We start from the raw sequence: 12240 nt of genomic DNA, 5'->3' as shown, positions 1-12240 counted from the left end.
TAGTTGTTGTGATTTTCGTAATCTTTAATATTTAATATAAATATGTACATACATAAATCTTTCAGATATAAAGGTGGAAGAACACCTGCCGCAAGGTCAATCGAAAGAAGTCGACGAACTAGTATTTCACCAACGCCTTTATCACCTCGTGTTGTGCTTTCTAGACTGGAACCAAGAGACTTCGAAAGATTACGCTTGTCTTATAAAGTTGCATTAGTAGATCAAAGAAGATCTCGGAGTTGCCGTGGTATGAACATGGGTCAAAAAATAAGCGGCAGTGTGAAATCTGTTAACAGAAATGACACACAGACGCCTTTTAAGCCAATTATACCAAGGGAATTAGCGGCCGATTTTGCAAAACCAGCAAGAATTGATATACTACTAGATATGCCTCCAGCAAATAAAGAAACACAACTTAAACATTCGTGGAATTCTGAGGATAGATCACTAAACATTTTTGTTAAAGAAGATGATAAACTAACTTTCCATAGACACCCAGTTGCACAAAGTACAGATTGCATACGTGGCAAAATTGGAATGACCAAAGGATTACATATATGGGAAATATATTGGCCTACAAGACAAAGAGGTACACATGCAGTAGTAGGCGTTGCCACATCCGAAGCTCCACTACATTCTGTAGGTTATCAAAGTTTGGTTGGTTCTTCAGATCAAAGCTGGGGCTGGGACTTAGGAAGAAATAAATTATATCACAATTCTAAAAACTGTGCAGGCATTACCTATCCCGCAATCCTTAAGAACGATGAAGCTTTTTTGGTTCCAGATAAATTTTTAGTTGCTCTTGATATGGATGAAGGAACATTAAGTTTTATCATAGATCACCAGTACCTTGGAGTTGCATTTAGGGGCTTAAAGGGTAAAAAATTGTACCCTGTAGTTTCTGCTGTTTGGGGTCATTGCGAAATTACTATGAGATACATTGGAGGACTTGATCGTAAGTAATATAGCAATTTCCAACTATATTCATACAAAATTTGTATTGTACACTTTAAAGGTGGTATCAGACGACATGTATTTTACATATGTAGGCTGACTTCCAAAACGTACCAATACAAAGTTTAAACACAATTTCACTGCGGTATTTAAACCTTGTAGACAGTCAGTATATTATTGGTTTGACCCACCGACCATTTAAAAAAAATTGAGTTAGGAGTGGATTGTATATAATTTGGACATCCTCTTCCCGATTCCGAATTTCAATATTTGATACGATTTCCGAGATATCGAGTGTTAACTTTGGTCTATATCCACAATTTTAAGACTAAAAATATTGTTTTGCTCCATACGCGACTGTTTGGCGTATAAACAACAATTTTCATACACAACTTGAAAACAAATTAATTACTATTGTTTTGCTTCACTGTCATAACAAAAACGTAGATCAACGATCGAAAGAAAAGGTTATGCAAAAAATCCCTTATTTAGGGACTTTTTAACCATTATTATAAGATTTATATTATTTAGGTCTCCGTAACCAATTAACATGAGAAATATATTTTTTTGGTTATGAATAACTATTATTCTTATAATTTGGAGTACGCAGTTTTTAAAACAAAATATTATGTGTATTTATTGAGAAATTAAAGTTAATTAAAAAATTCGAATATGAAAATATTTGACAAAAAACATTTTCTATAAACAAAACTTATGTGATTGAAATACAATTATTAAATTACAAGTATTACTAAAACAAGTATATAGCAACAATTTCGAAAAGAACTTCACTAAGTTGAAGTTCTTTTCGAAATTGAGCGAATTTGGTTGAATCCAACGCTTTTGTGAACATGTCTGCAAGTTTTACATCTGTTGAAATTGATTCTAATTTAATAACGCCTTTTGAAATGTAATCACGAACAAAATGAAATTTCACATCAATATGTTTTAACCGTTTACTTTCAGCGTTCTTGGCTATACCAATATATCCTCTGTAATCTTCACAGATAGTAACTGCTTTTTCTTCTGAAAGTATATGATGATCTATTAATATACCTCTGATCCAAATAGCTTCAGAAACCGCAGGACTAAAGCAATATATTCGGCTTCGCTGGATGACGTTGCTACTACTGTCTCTTTCTTACTGCTCCAAGATACTGTGCAACCAAATACTTTAAAAATATAACCGCTTACAGATTTTCTATCTTCAGAGTCTGAAGCCCAGTCAGCATCTACAAAACCAATAATTTCATTGTTACCAAAATGTCTTGAATAAATCAGTTTTAAATCTTTTGAGCCTTTGATATAACGAACTATACGTTTTAAACTTGTCCAATGAATATCACTAGGGTTGTTTTGAAATCTTCCCATATATCCAATCTGGTAACATATATTTGGTCGAACACTTAACATCAGGTACATTAAACTGCCCAACATTTCACGATATGGATTCTTAGTTTGTATATTTGATTTATTTTAAGAAAGACATAAACCTTTTTCCATAGGAGTTTTTTCATGGTTACAGTCGCTCATTACAAATCTTTTTAGTATCCGTTCCACCACCCACCTTGATTTAAGTAGCTTTTTACCTTTTGGACGTAGAACTAATTCCCATACTTCGTTTTTCCTCATTGATTCAAGTTCATCTTTAACCCTTTCAGGGTCAAAAATAATTTATGTCTAGAAAAAACTTGAAAACTTGCAGCCAAAAACTTTTAATTTTGAAACATCTGGCTTTCTATTATACCATATCTCAGCAGGAGTTTTCCTGTCATCAATAGCTTTACTTGGGGATCTATTTATCAAGTATGTTGCTGTTAAAGCAGCCTCACCCCACAAAACTTTGGCGAATTTGCCTCAACTATTATTGATCGCATCTTTTCCACTAAAGTTCGATTAAACCTCTCAGCAACTCCATTTTGCTGGGGAGTAAATGCTACAGTCGTTTGAATTTGTATTCCCTTTCCTTTAAAATATTCTTTAGCCTCATTTGATGAGTACTCCCTACCCTGGTCTACAGTTACCATAGCAATCGGAACATTATGCAACGCAGTTGCCATTGTTTCATATTTAACAAATTTTTGAAAAATCTCGGATTTCTTTTTCATTAAATATATGTATGTGAAATGACTGAAGTCGTCAATAAAACTAACAAAATATCTATAACCATCCCATGTTTGGGGTTCAAACGGTCCACATACATCTGTATGAATTCTTTCCAGAATACGACTTGACTTTGGACGACTTCCACTGAATGGGTTACGGCATTGCTTACCTTGAATACACGTATCACACATACCAACAGGATTGAAACAATTAATGTCATCTACCATCTTATTATTAACGACTTCTTGCATACTCGTATCACTTGCTTGACCCATTCTTGAATGCCATAACATACTGGACTCAGTAGTAGTTGCATTTGCTTCTTTGTTTTGTACAATTTTTAATTCTATTTCGTACAAATCACCTTTCTTGTAGGCTTTCATTATGACTTCATCATCTTTCTTGAAAACGGCAACCTTTTCATAAAATTTCACACTTATTCCATTTGCTGTTAGTTTTGAAACAGACAGCAGATTATCGCGAAGTCCTGGAACATAAAACATCTTTAATATTAATTAACACATTGCTTGAGTATCCCGTGACACCACCACGCTGTTGAGCTATCATCTTTTCTGTGTCTTTGGCAACACTAATACATAGAGGATTCTCAAGATTTTCCAAATTGTTAAAACACCACTTAAGCTTGCACATGTGATCGGTAGCGCCAGATTCAATTTTAAATTTCAAAATATTTTGCGAATTGGATGGGGTTCTTTTTAAAACTCCTGACATAAAGCATATTGCTTTTGATGTTGATGCTGTACTTGCTCTTTTGTTTGTTGCTAAACGCACACGACAATCCTTTTGTTTATGCGCCTTTTTCTTACAACGAAACATACGCCATTAAATTTGTTATATTTGGTTTCTCCGCTAAATGCTGCCGTCTTCATCACTTCAGAATCAAAACGATCTTGCGTCTTTGCATCTTCAGCAAGTAACCTCTGATTCACTATATCAATATTCAAATCCGCTTCTCTCATATTTTCCAACGCGGCCACTACCGGGTCAAAGCTTTCTGGTAGTGTGACAAAAAGTTGAGCAACAATATCATTTTTAGATAATTGAGCACCAGATGTTTTAAGTTTCATTATTATATCATTAAACATTAACAAATGTTTACGGAGATCATCGTCAGACTTCATTTTCAATAAGGCCAACTGTTTTCTCAATAACGTCTGACTCGTAATAGACTTCTTTACAAATGTTTTGAGCAAAGCTGACCACATCTCCTTAGCAGTATTTTTATCTCGTACACATTCCAGATATTCATCAGAAATTAAACTGACCAAAGTTGCTTTAGCTTTCTTGTCCTTTACTATAAAGGGTTCGCCTAATACAGGCTCGGCTGGGGGAACATCATTGATAGCATCCAACAGATTCAAAGAATCTAAGTAAATCAGTACACGAAAACTCCAGTTTTCAAAATTGTCTCCACGGAATAGTAAGATACCGTGAGAAGATTCACGCTTGCTATCGCCCATAACCTCTTATAATTTGGAGTACGCAGTTTTTATAACAAAATATTATGTGTATTTATTGAGAAATTAAAGTTAATTAAAAAAATTCGAATATGAAAATATTTGACAAAAAAACATTTTCTATAAACAAAACTTATGTGATTGAAATACAATTATAAAATTACAAGTATTACTAAAACAAGTATATAACAACAATTATTCATAACCAAACCAAGATATTTGAAAAAAATATAACCAATAAAAATTTTTGGGTTACGATAATTGTATTCGTAACCAAAAAAATATATTTCTCTCTGGTATTGGTTGGAAGAGAAGTAACACTCAGGCATTAATGCCTATAAATACATAGACCGTGTTACTTTTTTTGGAAAGGGATAGAGTAGAGGAGAAAGTGAAGGATAGATGAAAGCTTTTTTTATTTACATTATTTTTAGAACAGTGTTGCAGCGCCTCTGGTGTTGAGTAGGCGCATTTGTTTAATCTTTTTATAGCCAATTTGTATTTATTTTACTTCGGCGATGATTTAATACTATAGAGTATACCGCCGAAGGAGGGCGTTTTGATAGATACTAATAATTTATCATAAACTGATGTTGATTGGCAGCGCCTGGGGATCGAACCATGGGCTAACCAAATCACGCTTAGTGATCAACGTGGTAACCACTTAAGCTGCACTAAAAATTAATTGTTTGTCTGACATTTTGTTATAGTTCATGTCATTAGGATGTTTATTATTTATAGTTTTTTGGAATACTTATCGCAGGATATTATTATTTTTCGATTGCAGTGCCATCAGTTTCTAAAAAAGAACTTAGTTGTCTATGGAAATAACCATTTACTGTAGCTGTGAACTCAAAATTACGCTCTGCATCAAGAACAATTAAGCTATAGACTAAACATCTGCATTAGTATACTTGTTCATAAGTTCACAGTACTGCATAGTATTAAAATACACGCACATTATTGTGAAAATATTAAACAAGCTGTAGCTGTGAACTCAAAATTACGCTCTGCATCAAGAACAATTAAGCTATAGACTAAACATCTGCATGAGTATACTTGTTCATAAGTTCACAGTACTGCATAGTATTAAAATACACGCACATTATTGTGAAAATATTAAACAAGCATGTGCAGGATGTGCAGGTTCGACAAATGAGCTATTCTCACACACAAATTGCTTAATATAAATTTTGGATCTATCAACGAAATATTCTCATATAACATTGACCAAATTGTTATCAAATGTTTATAAATTATTTTATGATTGATTAATTAACGATTCATGACTTCAGAATTTAAAATCGCTGCATAAATTGATTGTAAAATGCTAAAAAATTAATTTGTTAAAAAAACCCAAAATGTTCGCTACACTTAAGCAACTAAATACCAGCAGTGACTAAATGGGCCTTAAAATATAGGGGCAGAAGTATTTTACCATCCCGAGATCCAATATGGATAAACATTTCATTTAAGAATATTTTATTGCCAATTTGATTATAAATGCGCTATAATTTTGAATCAATAATTAAGGACTTGTTTCGTAAAATATTTTCTAGCGCAGTTATTTTGCTATTTTAAAATAAATTTCAATATTGTTTTATTAAGTGGACTATATGCTTTAATTTACCGCAAAAAAAAAAAATATTACCTTAAGTTTTTTTAATGGTATAAAAGGAGAAAAAAATAAACAAAAAATGCGCTATATTTTTGAGCAGTGTTTTAAAAACGAAATATTACTCATCTTGCTCGTTGAGAGTTGTGTAGGTTTTGATATAATTTGGCAAAAAGAAATGTTAATGTGGAAAATTAGTTGAATTCGAGTTAAATTTGAGCCAAAAATCAGCAAAATGTGTGTGCAAGAAAAAGATTCTGTTGTGGTAGTAAAAAAGGTGGCGTGTCATAATGTCCAATGTCATAATGTCCATAGACGTTATGACGCACTAAATTGAGTCATAATGTCCATGGACGTTATGACAATTTCAAAAGTGTTACAATGTCCATGAGCAATGGGACATAAAGTCCATGGATTTCAAAGAATCCATTTATCAAAAAAGGCTTAATTTAGCGAAGCCGGTGTTCGAAATACCCCAGAGTTTGAAACCCCTGCGCCCGGCCGAAGGCCGGCTATCCAGGACACTTTTTAATAGGAGTCCAAAATGTAACAATTACCAAATTTAGGAGCAATTCTTTTCGGGATAAGAGCGTCCCTATCTTAAATTTTAAACAAATTTTCCAATACATTTCTGATTTCAAAGTGTCACAATGTCCATGGACATTATGACATTTTAAAAAAGTGACATAATGTCCATGGACGTTATGTCATTTTTTGGTGTGTCATAATATCCATGGACATTATGACATTGGACATTATGACACGCCACCGTAAAAAACAGCGAATAATATGGGAAATAATTATGTATGTGTGATTGTGTAGCCATAGATTTTATGACGGTCAGGCAAAGCAAAAGTGGGAAAGTATAAGAAATATATTGGACCATAATCATAGTCATCAAAAAAGTATACTTTAAGTATCATTTATTAAAATGTATACTTTTCAGCTACTATGGACGAGAAAAAGCTTACTTTTTCGGCTAAAGTCAGTTTTATACTTAAAACAAGCTGAAGTTGTTTTTAACAAATTTAACATCACTTTAACTCTATCAGCTGTTTGTCATTTATAAAAAGTTACAAAATCAAAACAAACCAAAAACAAAGTGTATGAATTATGTTATTTTTTTTATAATATATTTAGTTATGTATGTATATTAGGGTAATGACTTTATTGGGCGGCAAAATACCATAGCAATGCCTTATAGCTAATACTGTCCTGATAATATAAGGCTATTTTTTAAGTCAATTCGGTCAAAAAACTTCCCGCACCGAAAGCAATTTCTAAAATGCTTTCGTTTGTTATTTTTAAAAAAATATTTTAATAATTTTCGTATAAAAGTATACTATTTTCTATAACATGCAATATTAACTCGATTTGTTAAAATTTCCATAACAAGGATTTAAGGAACAATGTTCTCTTTAAGATAATGTAATACAAATGCAAAAATGTTGGCAAAAATATTTATTTTTCTCATATGTAAAAAGTAAAATTTATACAAAACTTCATTGCCTTTGGTGCGGGAACTTTTTTCACGATCGCGAAAAAATAATATCATATTCCTTAACATCTGTTCACGCCCTATAACCTTTTGCTATGGTATTATTAATATTTACAAAAATTGCAAAAAGTCATAACCCTAATATACATATATTGATGGACATGTAAGTGATCTTTAAAAAATTGTTGATTTATTAGATTATTGATTATGAGTCAAATGGTTTGGAAAATTTTATTATGAAGATAATAAAACACGTGTTGAATGATATACATATGTACATAGTTTTTGTATGTATGTATGTATGTGTGTGTGTGTATGTGTGTATGCATGTAAGTATGTATATTAGGGATATAACTATTGACATTTTTTACAAATATGCAAGTTGGCATATCATAGTCGAATAGAGTATTTAACTATGGTTAAAAAGTTTATGCACCAAATGTCTGTCCGACTGTTTTTTAAAATCAGTTTTTTGAAGGCTCCATATGTCTTCGGAATCCAAATCTTAGGTAATTAATTTAGATATGCTTTTAAGAATTTAGTTGTTTGAAACAAGTAAAATCGGTCCATAAGAATCGGAGATATGGTCAAAACAAATATGACAAATATTTTTTATGGACTTTTTGATTTAGGGACGTAAAATTCGTGAGCTGGACTGGTTACAAAAAAGTCCCTTTTTAGTTATTTTTTTAAATTTCACAATTTTTTCTTTAACAAAATATACAATTTTAAAGGTTTTTTGAAGCCGCATCTAATAATTTTACATTTTTTTGGAATACGACAATTATGAGCAGACTGTTATTTATGATTTATACATTATTGAACGCGGCTTTAAAACCCCCTTCAAACGATACCCCATATTAAATATATTGTTTCAAAACAAAAATAAAATTTAAAAAAAAAATAATTCAAAAATACCTTTTTTAAATTTGGTCCAGCTCACAAAGGGCACTCGCTGGACTTAAAATATTTTGGGAATCATTATAAAACAAAGAAAGGTACATTTTGAGAGGGGTAACAATAACACGTTTTTGCTTTCCATACAGAGTGAGTCGGTCTAACGTACATATGTATGTATGTGCGTACATAATTTTAATCGGAAACTTATTTGGTTATGTCATATTTGTATATAAATTGATTATGTCTTATAAATTTAATTTTGTTCATTTACAAAATTATAAAACTCTCAATTAATTTGTTTTGACTCGAATCGCGAGCGTATTCTATTTTACGCTCTTTAAATATTCAGCTCTTATTGCGAGTTTAATTTTTAAACTCGCGAGTCGGAAAGATTTATTCACGGGAAAATTAATTGTTTAAATCGCTCGAATTAAACTCGCTCGCGAGCAAATTGAATTCGATCGCTATCTGTACCCTGTTTCTAAGTAGTTTTTCTCAATAACAAGTGTCTGGCATATGGGTCAAACCCATAATGGAATAATAAGGTGAAGTCAATTCTACAAAAACAACAAAAGTTGTTTACTTATGTCAAAAACTCTATATGTTGCCAGAGTGGAATTTTTAATATATACCGCAAATAAAGAAAATCCCTCATGCCCAAAATGTCTCTATATCAAACAAATATACATATGAATATTACAACTAAAAATTTTAAAATATGTGTATATCTATTAGTGAATTTTCTAAAAATACACAATTTATTATCATAAAGAAATCATTATGATACAATTTTAATTTATAATGCACTAGCTATACCCAGTGTGCTTTGCTACCCTAAAATCAATGTATATTAAAAAACACTTCGCGATTTTGAAGATTCTAACTATAAATATAATATAATTTTTCAGATATACATTTTTTACATTTTGGGGATGCCACGCAAATTATTGCAAGTTCGCCAATTTTTCCAAAAGTTAATTTAGATTTGAATGTAACCTATGAAAAATTTGAATAATATAGAATATAATACTTAACCAGATGTACGAAATTTTGTATTTAATTCATATGGGAGATGCCAAGGTCCCATTGAAAGTCCGCCCATTTTTCTCTAAATGTTCAAATAAATATCAAAGTTTTTCATGTAAAATTTTCTAGCTTTAATAGATTCTTAGATATCACAATTTGCTATTCCGCCAATTTCAAATTTTCACATTGATGTCAAGGGATTTTTGCTCTAATAGTTTCCCAGACATACGATTTTTTCTAATTAATGAAAGTCCGCCATTTTTCCCCAAAATGTTCAAATAAATGTTAAATTTCTTCGGGCAAATTTTGAAGATTTTAGGTCTAATATTTTTCAAATATAAAAGTCCGCCCTTTTTCCCCAAAATGTTCAGATGAATATTAAAGTTCTTCGTGCTAAGTTGTAGAAAGCTAGCTTTATTAGTTTCCCAGATAAACGATTTTTGGTATATTTTATTTATATGGGAGGAGCAACGCCCCCATCATTGGTAGCCCGCCAATTTATTACACAAAATGTTTACATGGATGCTAAAGTTCTTCGTGCAAAATTTGAAGGTTCTAACTCTAATAGTTTCCCAGATAAGCGAATTTTTGTATTTAATTCATATGGGAGGTGCCACGCCCCCTATTGATAGTACGCCCCCTTTTTCCTTACATAATCATATTGGCACTAAAGTGGTTCCGACAAAATTTGAGGACTCTATCTGTTATATTTTCTCTGATATACTGATTTAAGATTTTCTTCATATGAAAGGTGCCACGCCCACTATAGCCATTCCGCCCATTTTATCCGAAAATATTCTTATGGATATTAAAGTTGTCCATACAAAAAACTCTTGCAGTTTCTGAGATATCGGTCCAGCCGTTTAGCTGTCTATAAAGTCCAAACAAACATACAAACACACATTAATTTTTATATGTGTAGATTAGAAAATTTAGTTTTTTGATTATATTATGTATGTAATCAATTACAGTTGCCAAAAAAAATAAAATATTATACTAAAATAAAAGTACTTATTTTATAGCGTATTACAAATACATATTATATTTTTACAAAGATTTTACTACAAAATTAAATGAAGAATACTCTTGTTTCATTGCATGGAAATTTTGTTTTTTATTACTACAATTTAAACAGTTTTGATTAAAAATATTATGCTTAAGATATACATAAACATATAACGTGAATGATGTAAACAATTGCTCGTTTAATTATAAATTTATATTATTTTAGTATCGTGGAAATTGAATTAATCCCTATATAAATAAATGATTTTTTGTGCATCTGGAAACTCGAAATGGTACATTTTGACAGTTGTACACAACTTTCATTAAAAAAAACAATCAGCTGTTGAATTGACTTCACCTTATAAGTGCACCCTTGGTCAAACCAATAATATACTGACGATGTACGATGCACCTCTTAACAAGTCGCTTTGTTTCAAAAATTACAATTTATTACAAATTATGTGTGTAAAAAAAAAAATAAAAAAAATTATTGACTATTTGAATTTTTGTCGATTAAAAGTAAACTCTTATTTGTACTAATTGCATTTTATTCTTGAAATAAACACAAATTCTATAAATCACTCATAAGTTGTCTCGAACATTTCGAAACAGATCATACCTTACAACTTAATTACAATTGGAACCGCTGTCGACAAACTACACAAAAAAACCGAGCGACGAATTAAAATTAAGCTTTGTCGCTTTGTTTCAAAAATTACAATTTATTACAAATTATGTGTGTGAAAAAAAAAAAAAATTATTGACTATTTGAATTTTTGTCGATTAAAAACTCTTATTTGTACTAATTGTATTTTATTCTTGAAATAAACACAAATTCTATAAATCACTCATAAGTTGTCTCGAACATTTCGAAACAGATCATACCTTACAACTTAATTACAATTGGAACCGCTGTCGACAAACTACACAAAAAAACCGAGCGACGAATTAAAATTAAGCAACTGTCGAACGGGATATAATATGTTTTCTCATTTTAATTTATATTTATTTCATTTAATATCTTCCATTAATAATAAAACATGGTGAAAAATGCGTATTATAACAACCCTGTTTTGGCAATTTTGCATGATTTTTAACAAAATGTTGTGAACATATGGCAACGCTAAAACATAAAAAGAAGAGAACAATGAAATGATCGCTAGAGATCGCAATAAAATTAGAATAGAATCTTAACTAAGTAGACTGCTACACTACACTGCAAAAGTACTCATGCTATATTCCTTCATTGAAAAGTCGGTTAAATGATTATTGAATATGGAAAATTTTTTCAAAATCATTTAGTTAATATACAATGTTACAATAATAACAATAAAACTAAATTATTGTACTTAAATTTTTCTGTATAACTTCTAAAATTAAAGTAAATTAACTTTTTTGTCTGACAAAATAAAGTGTAAATTTTATATATCATTATTTAAATTTCTTGTATATTAACATTTTTTTTATCTATTTTGGTTCTGATTTGAATATCTGGATCTACTTAAACCATTTTGGTAATTTTTTTCACCATTGTTATTCGCAATCGCCCTCCCTTCCCCTTGCTTTGTCCATATGAATATTTAAAAAAAAAATCCGTTTTTGATCACTATTTCATCGGAATTTTTTTTATCATTGTGTTCCAAAATTAATTTATTTGA

General features: G+C 30.8%; 1 protein-coding gene across 5 annotated transcripts in view; it reads left to right on the top strand.

Moving 5' to 3' along the window:
- LOC119616428 (protein gustavus) overlaps window positions 1-12240 on the top strand; it is a 91637-nt gene that overhangs the window by 43257 nt on the left and 36140 nt on the right. For all 5 annotated transcript variants that reach the window (XM_037972760.1, XM_037972759.1, XM_037972758.1 and 2 more), the window contains one exon: window positions 66-955. In XM_037972760.1, coding sequence (XP_037828688.1) covers window positions 250-955 — 706 coding nt within the window. In that variant the 5' untranslated portion in view covers window positions 66-249. Of the gene's footprint in view, window positions 1-65; window positions 956-12240 lie in introns of those variants that run through there.

This window comes from Lucilia sericata, unplaced genomic scaffold (assembly GCF_015586225.1).
Source record: "Lucilia sericata isolate MDLA Ls3-8-SP2 unplaced genomic scaffold, ASM1558622v1 Contig000071F_arrow, whole genome shotgun sequence".
Classification (NCBI taxonomy): domain Eukaryota; kingdom Metazoa; phylum Arthropoda; class Insecta; order Diptera; family Calliphoridae; genus Lucilia; species Lucilia sericata.
The sequence above is the reverse complement of the archived record's forward strand: the minus strand, read 5'-3'. Positions and strand labels throughout refer to the sequence as shown.